At 42.9% G+C, this 15057-nt stretch overlaps 1 protein-coding gene across 7 annotated transcripts in view; it reads right to left on the bottom strand.

Moving 5' to 3' along the window:
- The window catches only part of CLSTN3 (calsyntenin 3), a 61817-nt gene that overhangs the window by 4348 nt on the left and 42412 nt on the right, over nt 1-15057 (bottom strand). For all 7 annotated transcript variants that reach the window (XM_069979879.1, XM_069979878.1, XM_069979880.1 and 4 more), the window contains 10 exons: nt 13207-13392; nt 12138-12407; nt 11760-11872; nt 4798-4960; nt 4356-4406; nt 3783-3934; nt 3516-3664; nt 3043-3266; nt 1949-2113; nt 1727-1872 (listed from right to left, as the gene is read on the bottom strand). In XM_069979879.1, coding sequence (XP_069835980.1) covers nt 1727-1872; nt 1949-2113; nt 3043-3266; nt 3516-3664; nt 3783-3934; nt 4356-4406; nt 4798-4960; nt 11760-11872; nt 12138-12407; nt 13207-13392 — 1619 coding nt within the window. The remainder of the gene's footprint in view (nt 1-1726; nt 1873-1948; nt 2114-3042; nt 3267-3515; nt 3665-3782; nt 3935-4355; nt 4407-4797; nt 4961-11759; nt 11873-12137; nt 12408-13206; nt 13393-15057) is intronic.

Raw genomic sequence — 15057 nt, 5'->3', positions numbered from 1 at the left:
ACATAGGCTGATACTGCATCTAATGCAACTTCTATATCTGTACAGCTTCAGACTTTACCCATGCTTTACCCTGCAGCACTGCTACATCCAGATACATGTATAAATCGAAACTCCACCTCCTGTTATATTGCTGTATTATAGTAGTTATATTCCTGTATATGAGAGCAGTATTATAGTAGTTATATTCCTGTATATAGGAGCAGTATTATAGTAGTTATATTCTTGTATATCGGGAGCAGTATTATAGTAGTTATAGTCTTGTATATAGGAGCAGTATTATAGTAGTTATATTCCTGTATATAGGAGCAGTATTATAGTAGTTATATTCTTGTATATTGGGAGCAGTATTATAGTAGTTATAGTCTTGTATATAGGAGCAGTATTATAGTAGTTATACTCCTTATATAGGAGCAGTATTATAGTAGTTATATTCCTGTATATAGGAGCAGTATTATAGTAGTTATTTTCTTGTATATAGGAGACAGTATTATAGTAGTTATATTCCTGTATATAGGAGCAGTATTATAGTAGTTATATTCTTGTATATAGGAGCAGTATTATAGTAGTTATATTCTTGTATATAGGAGCAGTATTATAGTAGTTATATTCTTGTATATAGGGGGCAGTATTATAGTAGTTATATTCTTGTATATAGGAGCAGTATTATAGTAGGTATATCCCTGTATATTGGAGCAGTATTATAGTAGTTATATTCTTGTATATAGGAGCAGTATTATAGTAGTTATATTCTTGTATATAGGAGCGGTATTATAGTAGTTATATTCTTGTATATAGGGGGCAGTATTATAGTAGTTATATTCCTGTATATAGGAGCAGTATTATAGTAGTTATATTCTTGTATATAGGAGCAGTATTATAGTAGGTATATCCCTGTATATTGGAGCAGTATTATAGTAGTTATATTCTTGTATATAGGAGCAGTATTATAGTAGTTATATTCTTGTATATAGGAGCGGTATTATAGTAGTTATATTCTTGTATATAGGGGGCAGTATTATAGTAGTTATATTCCTGTATATAGGAGCAGTATTATAGTAGTTATATTCTTGTATATAGGAGCAGTATTATAGTAGTTATATTCTTGTATATAGAAGCAGTATTATAGTAGTTATATTCTTGTATACAGGAGCAGTATTATAGTAGTTATATTCTTGTATATAAGAGCAGTATTATAGTAGTTATATCCCTGTATATAGGAGCAGTATTATAGTAGTTATATTCTTGTATATAAGAGCAGTATTATAGTAGTTATATTCTTGTTTATAGGGAGCAGTATTATAGTAGTTATATTCTTGTATATAGGAGCAGTATTATAGTAGTTATATTCTTGTATATAGGAGCAGTATTATAGTAGGTATATCCCTGTATATTGGAGCAGTATTATAGTAGTTATATTCTTGTATATAGGAGCAGTATTATAGTAGTTATATTCTTGTATATAGGAGCGGTATTATAGTAGTTATATTCTTGTATATAGGGGGCAGTATTATAGTAGTTATATTCCTGTATATAGGAGCAGTATTATAGTAGTTATATTCTTGTATATAGGAGCAGTATTATAGTAGTTATATTCTTGTATATAGAAGCAGTATTATAGTAGTTATATTCTTGTATACAGGAGCAGTATTATAGTAGTTATATTCTTGTATATAAGAGCAGTATTATAGTAGTTGCAATCCAGGAAGTGCTGTAATTCTGTACATACCTCAGTATATAGCTGGTTGCTTATATATCTTCCATTCATCTCACTGCAGGATACATGGAATTTCCGAGCATATAATGTGGCCTGGGCCCCTGTGCGGTAGCTGACGCTGCGGAGGATATCCTCGTATACTGCTACATTCTGTACACCTGGATAAGACACACAGCTCAGCTCTTCTATGTTTTTGATACCGATATCTAATTTTATTTTAGGGGAACCCATTACCTGTAATTCTCAGGCTCCGGGAGCTATTCTCGGTCTCTAGCCCACGCTGCCATGCAGAAGAGACATCTAGGGACAGGCTCTCGTATTCAGGATTCATGTCCTCGCCCACCACTCCGATCTCACACCTCTCCAGGGCGCACTCTATGCCGTCAGGGGACTGCACATCTAGATACACCGAGGAGGAGGATGGAGAAACAAGGGCTAAATCAGATTTCATGTACTTACAGCTTAACAACTGTATAAAAAATAGGTCTGCAGATCCTCATCTATGTCAGTACCACAGCTTGCTGTCAGTGAATTGAAGTTTAACTAGGTTTGGAAGTCCCATAGAGAATGAATAGAGGGGTGGCAAAGCATGTGAACTGTCTCTCCATTCACTCAGCAAAAATTGACCTCTGTTTTTGGGATTATGGTGGGACCCAGCAGTTGGACCCCCACCAATTACCTAGATATCCCCTATCCTGTGAATAGGGGATACATTTTTTTCATCTTGGGATAACCAATTTAAGCTTAAAGGGGTACACCAGCAAAAAAAAAAAAATTTCTTTCACATCAACTGGTTTCAGAAAGTTATATAGATTTGTAATTTACCTTTATTCAAAATTCTCCAGTCTTACAGTACTTATCAGCTACTGTATGTGCTATAGGAAATGGTGTATTCTTTCCAGTCTGACACAGTGCTCTTTGCTGCCGCCTCTGTGCACAACAGGAACATTTTCTATAGGGATTTACTACTGCTCTGGACAGTTCCTGACATGGACAGAGGTGGCAGCAGAGAGCACTGTGTTAGACTGGAAAGAATACATCACTTCCTGCAGGACATACAGCAGCTGATAAATACTGGAAGACTAGGGATTTTTTTTAAACAGAAGTAAATTTCAAATCTGTATAACTTTCTGACACCATTTGATTTAAAAGAAAAAAAATACCCCTTTAACTTATACAGAATAATCTGGGGCCTGGTAGTCCAGGATCCCACCCAAAAAAAATAAGAAGGGAATCTGTCAGCAAGCAGTGGCTGAATGGTTGGAAAGCAGTGCAAATTTATAGATTTCTTCAGGAGTCTATAGGATAGGAACTGACATGTCACCCACCTGATCGCGGAGCCCTTTCCAACTTGGGAGATAAATTATGAGAAACGGTGCAGGTGATCCTCAGGTCTGGGAATATGGGGACACCAAGTGGTCCCTGAAAGTCAGATACAGGGTGTGCCGCTCTAGGGGACCCGGCTAGTTGGACTTGTGGAGCATCGGGTTGCAGCACCACTAGGTAGCCATCCAGATCTGGCACCGTGAGACATCCTTCATCAGTGAGACACCTGGAGAAAGAGACTGAGGCACTTAGGGCATGAGTACACAGGAGGTATAAGATACAGAGAGGTTCTATGTTGGACCTCATGGACTCTGCTGTTGAGATTAAGGTCCATCTCATGTTCCACGCGTACGATGATGGCCCAATCCAACCGTGCAGCATCCATGAGTACAACACTATATTATATCATAGAGAACAGTCAGATGGCCACATGATCTAATGACACTGGGCCCCAACCTGGCCTGGCAGCACCCACCTCACTGTTGTCTGCAGTTTAAGGGGTCTCACTCCCGGTGTTGGAAACTGTAGAGAGTTGAGATACTCCACATGCTGCAGGGCTCGGCTGAAGGACAGGGCATCGTCCCCTTCAAGACTCAGTTGTGACTGCGCAGGATTGACGTGGACCTGAGGAGTAATGTGAACAGGGTTGTATACTGACTGTGTGTATACTGACTGTGCACAGAGCTGACCCATACTAGAATGATAGACTTTGTATACACGGAAATAAGTCATAACACATTACCTTCATTCCTTTCCCCAGACTGTCAAAGTCAGTGTATTGGAGGCCTTCCTTACAGGCGTACAGACACTCAATCACTTCCCGAGAGTCCACAGGGCCCAGGCGGAGGGATAGGCCGGAGACGTAACCACGTAGGAACCGACTAACAGTGGAGCCTGAGAGGAATAGAAGGTCGGAGATATTATAAAGAGCAAGGTGTGCCCTATACGGGCTAGCTAATGTTTCTCCAACATATTACTATAGGGTGAGTGCCCAATAGGTGTTTTACAAGACTAATGCACAATGCCTGGGACCCCATATACAGTGACCACCAACAAGTGACCAACTGGAGAACAACAACTAACATGGCCCTCATTGAAAACCATGGGTGACCACAATGGTAACAGAACCATCTTTTGGTATTTCCATAGCATTCAATGGGGGGGGGGGGGTATAGTTACAAGACTAAAATGACCCTATAGTGTTATTATACGACTTAAAGTCATCATTTCTAGTGCACAAAGACTGAATTTTATGGATGTTCTCCTGGGGACCTGCCTAATATTACAGGTTTGTTGTGTGAAGTGTGAACAGTACCTGATGTCCTTGATGTTTCACCATCATTCACTTTGACCGAAATCTTCTCATCTGTTAAAAGAAACCAACACAAGTTTATGCTAGCAGCGATACTATATCAAATTGACTCCATTATACAATAATAATTTTCATTAGGATTTTACACTATGACGTGGGTGGTTTGGGCCTGGGATGGATTCTATAGATTTTGGGTATGGGTACGTTTACAGGTCACAAGATGTGGTCCAGGTTGGATAGGTTAGTAAAGTGGGACGAATAGGCAAAGACAGACAGAACTAGTTGGTTAGATTATGGGCAATAATGGATATATACAAGAGAAAGGTGAAGATCTTGTCAGACCGATGTAGTTGCCCCCATCCACCACTGTTTGCTCCCACTTTTCATTGATGAGTTCTTCTCCTATCCTCCATGAGGTCTCATCATATTTCTTTCTATCACTTACCCGTCCAGCAGCCACCTATCATCATCCTGGCCTGGCGTTTGGGAGGTGTAAGGGCTCCATTATCATGCATGAGTGCCGGGTCGTACGTCACCCCGTCCACATACAGAGCCACGGTGGGGAACTCCAGACTCAGAGCGTAGTGATGCCATTCCACATCACAAACCTAAGAAATACACACCGAAATTAAGATGTAGGTAATAGGAACGTGGTGTAAATGGCAATCATACAACGAGAATACAGGCAAGCAAAGAGGTCGAAGGAAAGATCGTAATGCTGGATAAGAGAGAAGGACATGAAGAGGGGAGAGGTATAAAGGAGCCGTGGGGAAGGGCTACTATTTTGCAAGTAAAATTCTATATTACCAGACAGGACCTATGATGGCGGCCAACGTGTGTAGACCAGGGAAGGGGAATCACCAGATTCATGGTGTTATATATGATCAAAAGTTGGTTATTTGCAAAATGGTAGCATAGAAACCCAGTCTGGATAAAGCTAAGGGTCAAGTGGGTAAGAAGAGACTAGGAATAGCAGGAAAGGAGGACAGGAGAGGCAAGGGGGGAGACTAGTGGGTAAGGAGGAGAAGTCATCTAAAGAAGGTGAGAAGGAAGGATGGAAAGGTAAGAAGAAGTAATGAGTAGGAAGGGTAGAAGGGAAACGTATAAGAGGAGAAGGAATGATTAAGTGAGGAGAAGATAGGGACAAGATAGACAGGAGTATAGGATGGGAGAGAGAAGGAGCTAGTAATGAGGAAGGAAGAACTAGTAAGTAAGAAGAAGAAGAGAGAGATGGAGAAGGAGTAGAGGATGGATGAGTAGTAAGGGGAGGAGAGGATGGATGAGTAGTAAGGGGAGGAGAGGATGGATGAGTAGTAAGGGTAGGAGAGGATGGATGAGAAGTAAGGGGAAGAGAGGATGGATGAGTAGTAAGGGGAGGAGAGGATGGATGAGTAGTAAGGGGAGGAGAGGATGGATGAGTAGTAAGGGGAGGAGAGGATGGATGAGTAGTAAGGGGAGGAGAGGATGGATGAGTAGTAAGGGGAGGAGGGGATGGATGAGTAGTAAGGGGAGGACAGGAGGAGGTTAGAAGAGAAGGAATGAGATAAGAAGGGTAGGATGATAGAGAGAAGAGGATAGTAGGAAAGGACACAAAGAGATGACTAACAGATGTGGAGTGGCTCAGGGAAAGAGATGAGTGGGTTAGGAGAGGAGAAAGGAGAAGATGGAAAAGATGACAGAATGTGATTGTGAAGGAATTAGTAGGTGCAGCGAACAGATAACTAGGAGGAAGAGATGAAGGTGGAGAAGTAGGTAAAGGGAGGAGATGAGTAGCGGGAATGAGGTGGGTAATGTGGAGAGAAGAGATGGGAAGGTTAAGAAAGAAGGCTGAGAATGGGAGGTTACAGGAACTACAGAAGAGACAGAAATAATGTAAGTGGGTAAGGAGAGAAGGGAGACGGCTGGAGAAGGTGTTGGGTGAGTACGTAAGAGAAAGAGATGGGGAGGTTAGGAGAAGAAATAAGATGAGGAAGGGAAGCGGGCAGAATGGGAAGGTGGAGGATACAGTAAGGAGTAAGTAGCAGTTAGTAAGGAGGTAAAGAGGAAGAAGGACTGGAGAAGATGGAGGAATAGGTTAGGAAAAGAGATAAGGAGAAATTAGGGATTTGTTGAGAAGTAGAGTGGACGAGTAAAGGATTAATGGTAGAGAGAAAAGTAGAGATGACTGGAGAAGGTGGAGAGGTTGAATGAAAAGTAAGGGGAGGAGGTGAGTAGTTTAGGAGAAGATAAGGCAATGAGGAGGTGAGGTAAAGATGGATGAGTAGTAAGGGGGGGGCATTAGTTTAGGAGAAGATATGTAATAAGGAGTTAAGGTGAAGATGGATGAGTAGTAAGGGGAGGATTTGTGTAGGTAAGGAGAAGAGAATACAATGAGGAGGTAAGGTGAAGATGGATGAGTAGGTAAGGAGAAGAGAATACAATGAGGAGGTAAGGTAAAGATGGATGAGTAGGTAAGGAGAAGAGAATACAATGAGGAAGTAAGGTAAAGATGGATGAGTAGGTAAGGAGAAGAGAATACAATGAGGAGGTAAGGTAAAGATGAATGAGTAGGTAAGGAGAAGAGAATACAATGAGGAAGTAAGGATGAGTAGTAAGGGGGGCGGAATTAGGTTAGGAGAAGATAAGTAATTAAGAGGTAAGGTGAAGATGGATGAGTAGGTTAGGAGAAGAGAAGACAATGAGGAGGTAAGGTTAAGATGGATGAGTAGTAAGAAGAGAAGATGAGGTTAGGAGAAATAAAGCTGAAGTAGAATGGACGAGTGAAGGATTAATATGTAAGGAGGAAAGTAGAGATGACTGGAGAAGGTGGAGAGGATGGGTCAGGAGAAAGGGGAGGAGGCGAGTAGGTTAGGAGAAGATGAGGGATAAGGAGGTAAGGTGAAGATGGAAGAGTAGTAAGAGAAGGAGATGAGTGGGTAAGGAGAAGAGAAGACTATGAGTAAAGGTGGATATGGATGAGTAGTAAGGAGAGAAGATGAGAAGGTTAGGAGAAGAGAAAAGATAATGAGGAGGCAAGGTGGAGATGAGTAAAGTGTAGATAAGAGAGATGGGAAGGTCAGGAGGCAATGGAGGATCTGGCCAGGGGGACTGAATGGGGAAGTAAAGGATATAGAAAGGAAAAGACAACCATTGGAATGTAGGTAAGAAAAAAAGAGGAATGGCTGGAGAAAATGGAGGAGAGGATGGACAAGTAGGTCAGTGGAGGAGATGACATAAATAGGTAAGATGAAGATGACCTTTGAGCTGGTAAGAGAAGAGAAGCCTATGAGAGAAGGGGTGAGATGAGTACATATGATAGAAGAAGGGATAAAACCAAGGAATAAATCGTATAAGAAAGGAACTAGAAGATACAAGCAGAAATAAAGGAAGAAGGGATCAGTAGGGACCATGAAGTGTAGATAAAAGGACTAGTAATGCAGGATATCTGAGTTGTCACAGTCTAAAGAGAGGGAACCACCGGTCAGTATAAGAGGACTAGAGAACGGGAAGCAAGCTGATACAATAGCCACTAAGAGAATATAGGCCAAAATGTAGGAAAGTGGAGTGTGGGGACGGGGATCCATGCTGTGAGCAGGTGGCATAGCAACATGCCAGGCTTCTCCCATCCATCTCCTCCCCCACACCTACAAATGCTGCGCGGCCCACATTTCCTTCTTCTGGATTCTGATGACTACATATGAACCTAATGAGGCACAGAAGAGGCACCAAAGTCACTGTGCCCCCGGGCCGGTGCCTCTTCTGCTATACAAAGTACATAGGAACAGAGACTGTGGACAAGGGGAGAATGAAGGAAGAAGAGATGTCATAGGAAGACGAAGGAGGAGGGTGAGACAAGAAGAGAGAAGTAAGCAAGTATGGAGGAGCAATTCATTACAGCAGTGATGGAGGACCGGACGCCTCCGGAGCTGCTGCAAAACTACAACTCCCAACATTCCCGGACAGCAAGGCTTAAGCTGTCCAGGCATGATGGGTATCGTAGTTTTACAACAGCTGGAGGGACACAGGTTCTCCACCAACCACTCCATTACAGATTAGATATCATGGCTGATCATACAGAAGTGTTCTCATCTGCAAATGTTCCTTCCAGAATGTCAGACTATTAGTAACTGCACCATGTATGCCATTGCATTACCCCAGTGTTCCCCAACATGAAGCTCTCTAGCTGTCCAGGCATGCTGGGAGTTGTAGTCTTGCAAAAGCTTGAGAGCCACATGTTAGCAAATGCTGCGTTGCCCAATAGATGCAACTTAAAGTGTCACTGTTGTTTAAATTTTTGTTACAGAAATCAATAGTCCAGGCGATTTTAAGAAACTTTGTAATTGGGTTTATTAGCTGAAAAATGCATTTTTATCATGAAAAAGCAGTTTGAAGCTCTCCCCCCTGTCTTCATGGTTCTCTTATGGAGAGGGGAGGGGTGGAGGGAGATGAGGCACCAAAACAGGACAACAAAGAGTTAATTTACAGCTACATTACCGGGCTATCTCCTCTAAAGTCAGGGCTGACCTCTGAATACTGGCTTTCATACAGCTCCCACTGTGTAATCCTTTGTTCTCTGCTCTCTGCTGCCGACCAATCTCCCTCCTCCCCTCTCCATAGGTTACACAGGGCCCAACTGATGTAAAAGAGTTGAGATTTCCTGATAATGAGCAGTGGATAAGAGATGTGAATGCAGATAATGGCATATTTGCCTAATAAACCCAATTACACCGTTTCTTAAAATCGCTTGGACTATTGATTTCTGCAAAAATAAAAAATAAGAATAAAAAAATGACAGTGACACTTTAAAGCATCTGCAGAGATTGGAAGGATTTCAACCCATATGCAGGGGTAGGGAACCATGGCTCTTTAGCGGTTGCAAAACTACAACTCCCATCATGCCTGGACAGCCAAAGCTAAAGCTTCCCTACCCCTGCCATAGAGTATGCAGAAAGCTGCTATCACTTACAGGTGCTCTTTGGCTTAGAACCCAACTTTTAATACCCTTTAAGGGGTCTCTTGAGTAGAGAGCAGTCACAAATAGTGTCACTCTCTCTCAAATTAAAGGGGTTATCAAGGGTTAGAATTACATGGCCGCTTTCTTTCAGGAACAGCACCACTCCTCAGTTTGGTTTTTCAGCTCAATTCTATGGAAGTCAATTGAGCTGAATTATAATACCGCACACAACCTGACGACAGGGGTGGCGCTGTTTTTGTAAGAAAGTAGCTGTGCCTTTTCTAACCCCTTTAAACACTTGCTGCTGAGTTCACAGCTGATCACCCAGTGATTATACAGAATTATAAAAACAAAGCATCCAAAAAGAGCCCCCTGTCCCCCCCTCAGGTGTGTGTGGTATTACGACTCGGCTTCATTCACTTCAGTGGGACAGAGCTGCAATACCACACCCAAACTGAGAACAACGGGGGTGCTGTTTCTGGAAAGAAAGCAACTATTTTTTTTACTAATCCTGGATAAACCCTTTTAAAGGGGTAGTTCGCCAAGAAAAAAATCCTTTCAAATCAACTGGTGCTAGAAAGTGCCAAATATTTGTAATTTACTTCTATAAAAAAATCTCGAGTCTTCCAGCACTTATCATCTGCTGTATGTCCTGCAGGAAGAGGTGTATCCCTTCCAGTCTGACACAGTGCTCTCTGCTGCCACCTCTGTCCATGTTAGGAACTTTCCAGAGCAGTAGTAAATCCCCATAGAAAAAAAATCTCCTGCTCTCCAGACTGGAGAGAATACACTACTTCCTGCAGGACACACAGCAGCTGATAAGTACTGGAAGACTTCAGATTTTTTAATAGAAGTAAATTACAAGCTGCTTTCTGGCACCAGAAGAATTGTTTTGGGTAGCAAAACATTATAATCCAAAGTGGACAACCCCTTTAAATTGCATGCCTACCACATCCTGTGGTGGTAGAAATAGTACTGGCTCAGTGTTAGCTACATACGTATGATTACAATCACTCTGCTGATGATGTGCCAGGGAGAGCAGTCATGGGGACTTTGGTTTTCTATCTATACTGGAAGGATATTATGTAATTGTCAGATCAGTCCTAAGGAGCCTCCTTCCTCCCCATCTGTCTTGTCACATTCCTTTATCCCCGATCCTTCCTGGCATGTGCGGCCCCTGACGCTACATGGAATATTCATCGTTTCATTACAGCTCATAAATATTTATATGTGCCCAGAAGATGCTGAGATCTATACAGACATGTACAAAAGAGACGTCGGAGGAGAACCCTGAGTTATAGCAGAAGGAAGTAACACTTTATCCCATCAGTAAGGTGTGTCTAAGCTGGGAGCAGCACAGAGTGTTTCAGGAGATATGTGTGTGACCTTTACACTTCGAAATTGAAGGGGTTGTTAACCAGGAAAAAATTCTTTCAAATCAACTGGTGCCAGAAAGTGCCAGAGATTTGTAATTTATTTCCATTAAAAAAAAAAATCTCCAGTCTTCCAGTACTTATCAGCTGCTGAATGTCCTGCAGGAAATGGTGTATTCTTTCCAGTCTGGAGAGCAGAAAAGGTTTTCTATGGGGATTTGCTGCTGCTCTGGACAGTTCCTGACATGGACAGAGGTGGCAGCAGAGAGCACTGTGTCAGACTGGAAAGAATACACCACATACAGCGGCTGATAAGTACTGGAAGACTTGATCATTTTTAATAGAAGTAAATTACAAATATTTGGCACTTTGTGGCACCAGTTGATTTGAAAGAAGACTTTTTTTTTGTAAACAACTCCTGTAAATAATGGAAGCATCAGAGTTTCTCAGCAGCACAGAGCATTTCAGGAAAACTGTGATCTTGATGAAAGAGGAGGTGACTTCTGCACTCGTGGGGAGGGAGATACAGACACAGACTGAAAATTAAAGTAGAAGGATCATAGTTCCCTTAGCAGTACAGAGTATTGCAGACGACTACTGTGCAAATCTTGTATGCACCCACAGGCTGAGAATTGTGTAGCAGCACAGAGCATTTCAGGAGAACAGAGTACTGATCTTGTGGGGTGCAGTTCACTCATGTCATGAGGACAGGGATGTATGTGACGGGCAGTTGTGTGACCAATAGAAGGCAATGGACTAGGGACTGTGTAATTTAAGGAGCAGGCTAGCTTCAGCAGCACAGAGTATTTCAGGAAATGTGCTGATTTTGTGTGATGATGTTAGTTAGGACCAGGCAGCGTTGTGCTGCGCTGTGAAGAGGAGAATACAGGCCAGAGGGAGGTAGCAAACTAAGGATTACAGAATCAAAGGAGCAGGGTGACCACAGCAGCACAGAGTATTTTTGTACACTTAAAGGCTTATGTTGTGTGATGATGTTAGGGAGGACCAGGCTGTGTCATGGGAATCTAATCCCCGTTATTCCATCACTGCATAATATAAAACCTCTTCCACCCCCGGCTGCACGGGGTTCTATACACTTACCTGTTCCAGCTTCCAAAGGAACTTGACAGGGTGAGCGCTGTCCAGGAGGGACCAATAGAGGAAGGAGATGCGACAGCCGTGCACGGCCAGGGTGTAGTGCGAGAAGCTGCCGTCTACGAGAAAGAGGAGGCGTAAAAGAAGGCTTTAGGGTCCATTTACACAGAAAGATTATCTGCCAAAGATTTGAAGCCAAAGCCAGAAATGGATTTGAAAAGAGGAGAAATCTCAGGCTTTCCTTTATGACCTGATCTCTGTTTATAGTCTGTTTCTGGCCTTGGCTTCAAATCTTTGGCAGATAATCTGTCAGATAATCTTTCTGTGTAAATGGACCCTAACAATAATCCCTTGTAGACCCTCAGGACTTCCTTATACACTCACCATTCTGCACAGTGTTACATAGCAGCACCTCCTCCTCCTTTCCGCTCTTCCCTCCGCTGCCCCCGGCATGTTTCAGCCAGAAAGAGAGAGTCAGGTGATCTGCGGCTCCGCCCCCTGCAGGTAACCGCCCAGGAGGAACCTCCACTGATTGAGAACCATTAAACCAAAAGACCGGGCTACTGTCTTGTGTATCCTGTATGGGAAGGCTATGGGTCCAGTTGTATGTCGGGCTTGATGGGGGTAGAAGGTCGACATCCCCTGGAGCGGCTCCTAAAAGCAAGCAGAGGTGTTGAAATATGTAACCCCTTAATGTTGATGACTATCATCAATGTGTAAGTCAGGGGTAGGGAACCTTGGCTCTCCAGCTGTTGTAAAACTGCAACTCCCATCATGTATGGACATCCAAAGCTAAGGCTTTGGCTGTCCATACATGATGGGAGTGGTAGTTTTGCAACAGCTGGAGAGCCAAGGTTCCCTACCCCTGGTGTATGTCCTGGTATACCTATTTAAAGGGGTTATCTAGGCTTAGAAAACAATAGCCACTTTCTTTCAGAAACAGCACCCCTCCTGTCCTCAGTTTGGATGCGATTTTGCAGGTCAGTCTCATTGAAGTGAATGGCGCTGAACTATAATACCACACGCAGCCAGGTGGTGCTTTTTTAGAAAGACAGTAGCAAGTCTTCAGTTTCTCTGCAGCGCCGCCACAGGTGAAATTAAGTATTACATTGAAATCAATAAACTTTTTGCATAATGATGGGTCCTCCAAAGCAAGAGACCCTCTTTATAATAGAGACCCCTATCCTTATTATTTCCCATTTACAATACAGTATTTAATTCAGAATCCCATAACCCCCCTCAGCATAACAGGTCTGTATTACTGTAATGTAATTATTTCAAAGGCCCCTATGCATAAGCTACACCCCAGATACAGCCCTGCGCTGCCTATAGCTCCTACACTACTGGCAGACCTATAAGAGGTGACCTGTATTTGTGCCTAATAACAGAATAATACAAGGGAATTACAGATCTTATCTTCCGGCCCCACGAGCATTGTATTACACGGACGTACCGCACAGCTTGCGCAATGATTTCTCTGAATAGTTATCGCGGTCGCAGCCCTTGGCAATGTGACTCGTCTGGATTTCCACCGTGGCCTGAATACTCCAGATTGGCTCTTCGCAGGTCTCCAGGTGGATGGAGGGGAACAAGGCCAGGCTGCCGGTGCCAGGGACGTACTCAATGCGCTTGTTCCAGCCTGTCAGGGTAGAAAGCGGAAATGGGTTAATGGGCGATGTACCGGTTTTATGTAATGGTACAAACAGCGAAAAATACACAAATACTATAGTGATGTTGCAAACTACAACTCTCAGCATGCTCTGAGAGCTGAAGGCAAATACTATATGAAGGCACCGGGTTGGGTGGGGGGGGGCTTATACTATATGAGGGCACAAAGGGGGGTCTTATACTATTTAAGGGTGCACAGAAGGGGCTATTACTATGAGAGGGTACAGAGGGGCCCAATACTATATGGGGGCACAAAAGGGGCTAATACTATTTGAGGGTACAGAGGGGCTTAATACTATATGGGGGCACAGAATAACCTGATGCTTTATGAGGGGATACAATGGAGCAACATATGGGCCTAACTACTATATGGGGGCAAGGTGTGGGGTACAAATAGTAAATGGGAGCAATATGTGAAAACGTAATAGTAAATGGGGGCACAGAGGAGCCTTATTACTATATGAGGGCATAGTGTGGGGTCCCAATACTATATGGGAGCAATATGTTGGAACATAATACTATATGGGGCACAGAGGAAGCACTATTACTGTGTGGGGCAACACAAATGGGTAATTTGTTGTGGCCTACTTGCTGGCGCAGTTTACATCAACCTACATTTAATAGGAATGATGTAGTTATGCCGCTGTACATTGCCCATTATAGGGTTAATACGGGGCAGTCCCTATGCATCAGTGCGCCATTGTCCCAGGACCCGTGTGTCAGGGCATCACTGTCCTCAGAGCTCTATCAAATAACCATTGTTCTGGGCACAAATAGTGAGTGTGGCCATTGTTCTCCAGACTCTAATAACAATCTTATGCAATGGCAATTCAAGGAAACAGCACAGGCCAAAGTCCTATATAGAAAAAGTAGATATAGAGTGCTCGTCTCACCAGACAGGACCCCTCCGTCCAGATGCAACTGCTCAAAAATCAACCGGAGACAGCACTTCAAAGTGAAAAAACGTGATGCTTTTATTCACATCCTACTCCCGCATCGTTTCGTCTGGTTCTCGGCCTTTCTCAAGTGTGACTTTGAGGGTACGTTCACACTTACCGGATCCGCAGCGTATTTTCTGCTGCGGATCCGCAGCAGATCCGCAGCAGATTTCATTTAAATAACTGAACACAGCAACAAATCTGCACCATCAAATCTGCTGCGGATCCTGTAGGTGTGAACGCACCCTTACACAGTGTCCAAACCACTCTTAAATGTGTTACACAGCAATTACACAGCAATTAGGGAAACAATCAAATGTGCAGCAATTATTAGCATAATTAAATGTACAGTGATACAGAAAATCAATATATTCATAGTGTTATGTATTTCTCCATTAACAAAACTCTAGCGTATCAGTGCTGAATAGTGACATATAGTGTGTATCATAATCGGGCAACTACTGACCCTTCCAGTGTCCAATGTATCTTATAGTGTCCAATACATCATATAGAGATAATTCATTAAGTGTATATACAAGTGAAATATAAAAACAATCAGATACCATACCCACATGTTCCTGTATCATGGCGTGTTGGGGTATAGCAAAATATAGTAGCATGACGCGTGCGCCGTGACGTTCCTCAGGTAGCGTTTGCTATACCCCAACACGCCATGATACAGGAACATGTGGGTATGG

Source organism: Dendropsophus ebraccatus, chromosome 8, assembly GCF_027789765.1.
Source record: "Dendropsophus ebraccatus isolate aDenEbr1 chromosome 8, aDenEbr1.pat, whole genome shotgun sequence".
Lineage (NCBI taxonomy): Eukaryota > Metazoa > Chordata > Amphibia > Anura > Hylidae > Dendropsophus > Dendropsophus ebraccatus.
The sequence above is the reverse complement of the archived record's forward strand: the minus strand, read 5'-3'. Positions and strand labels throughout refer to the sequence as shown.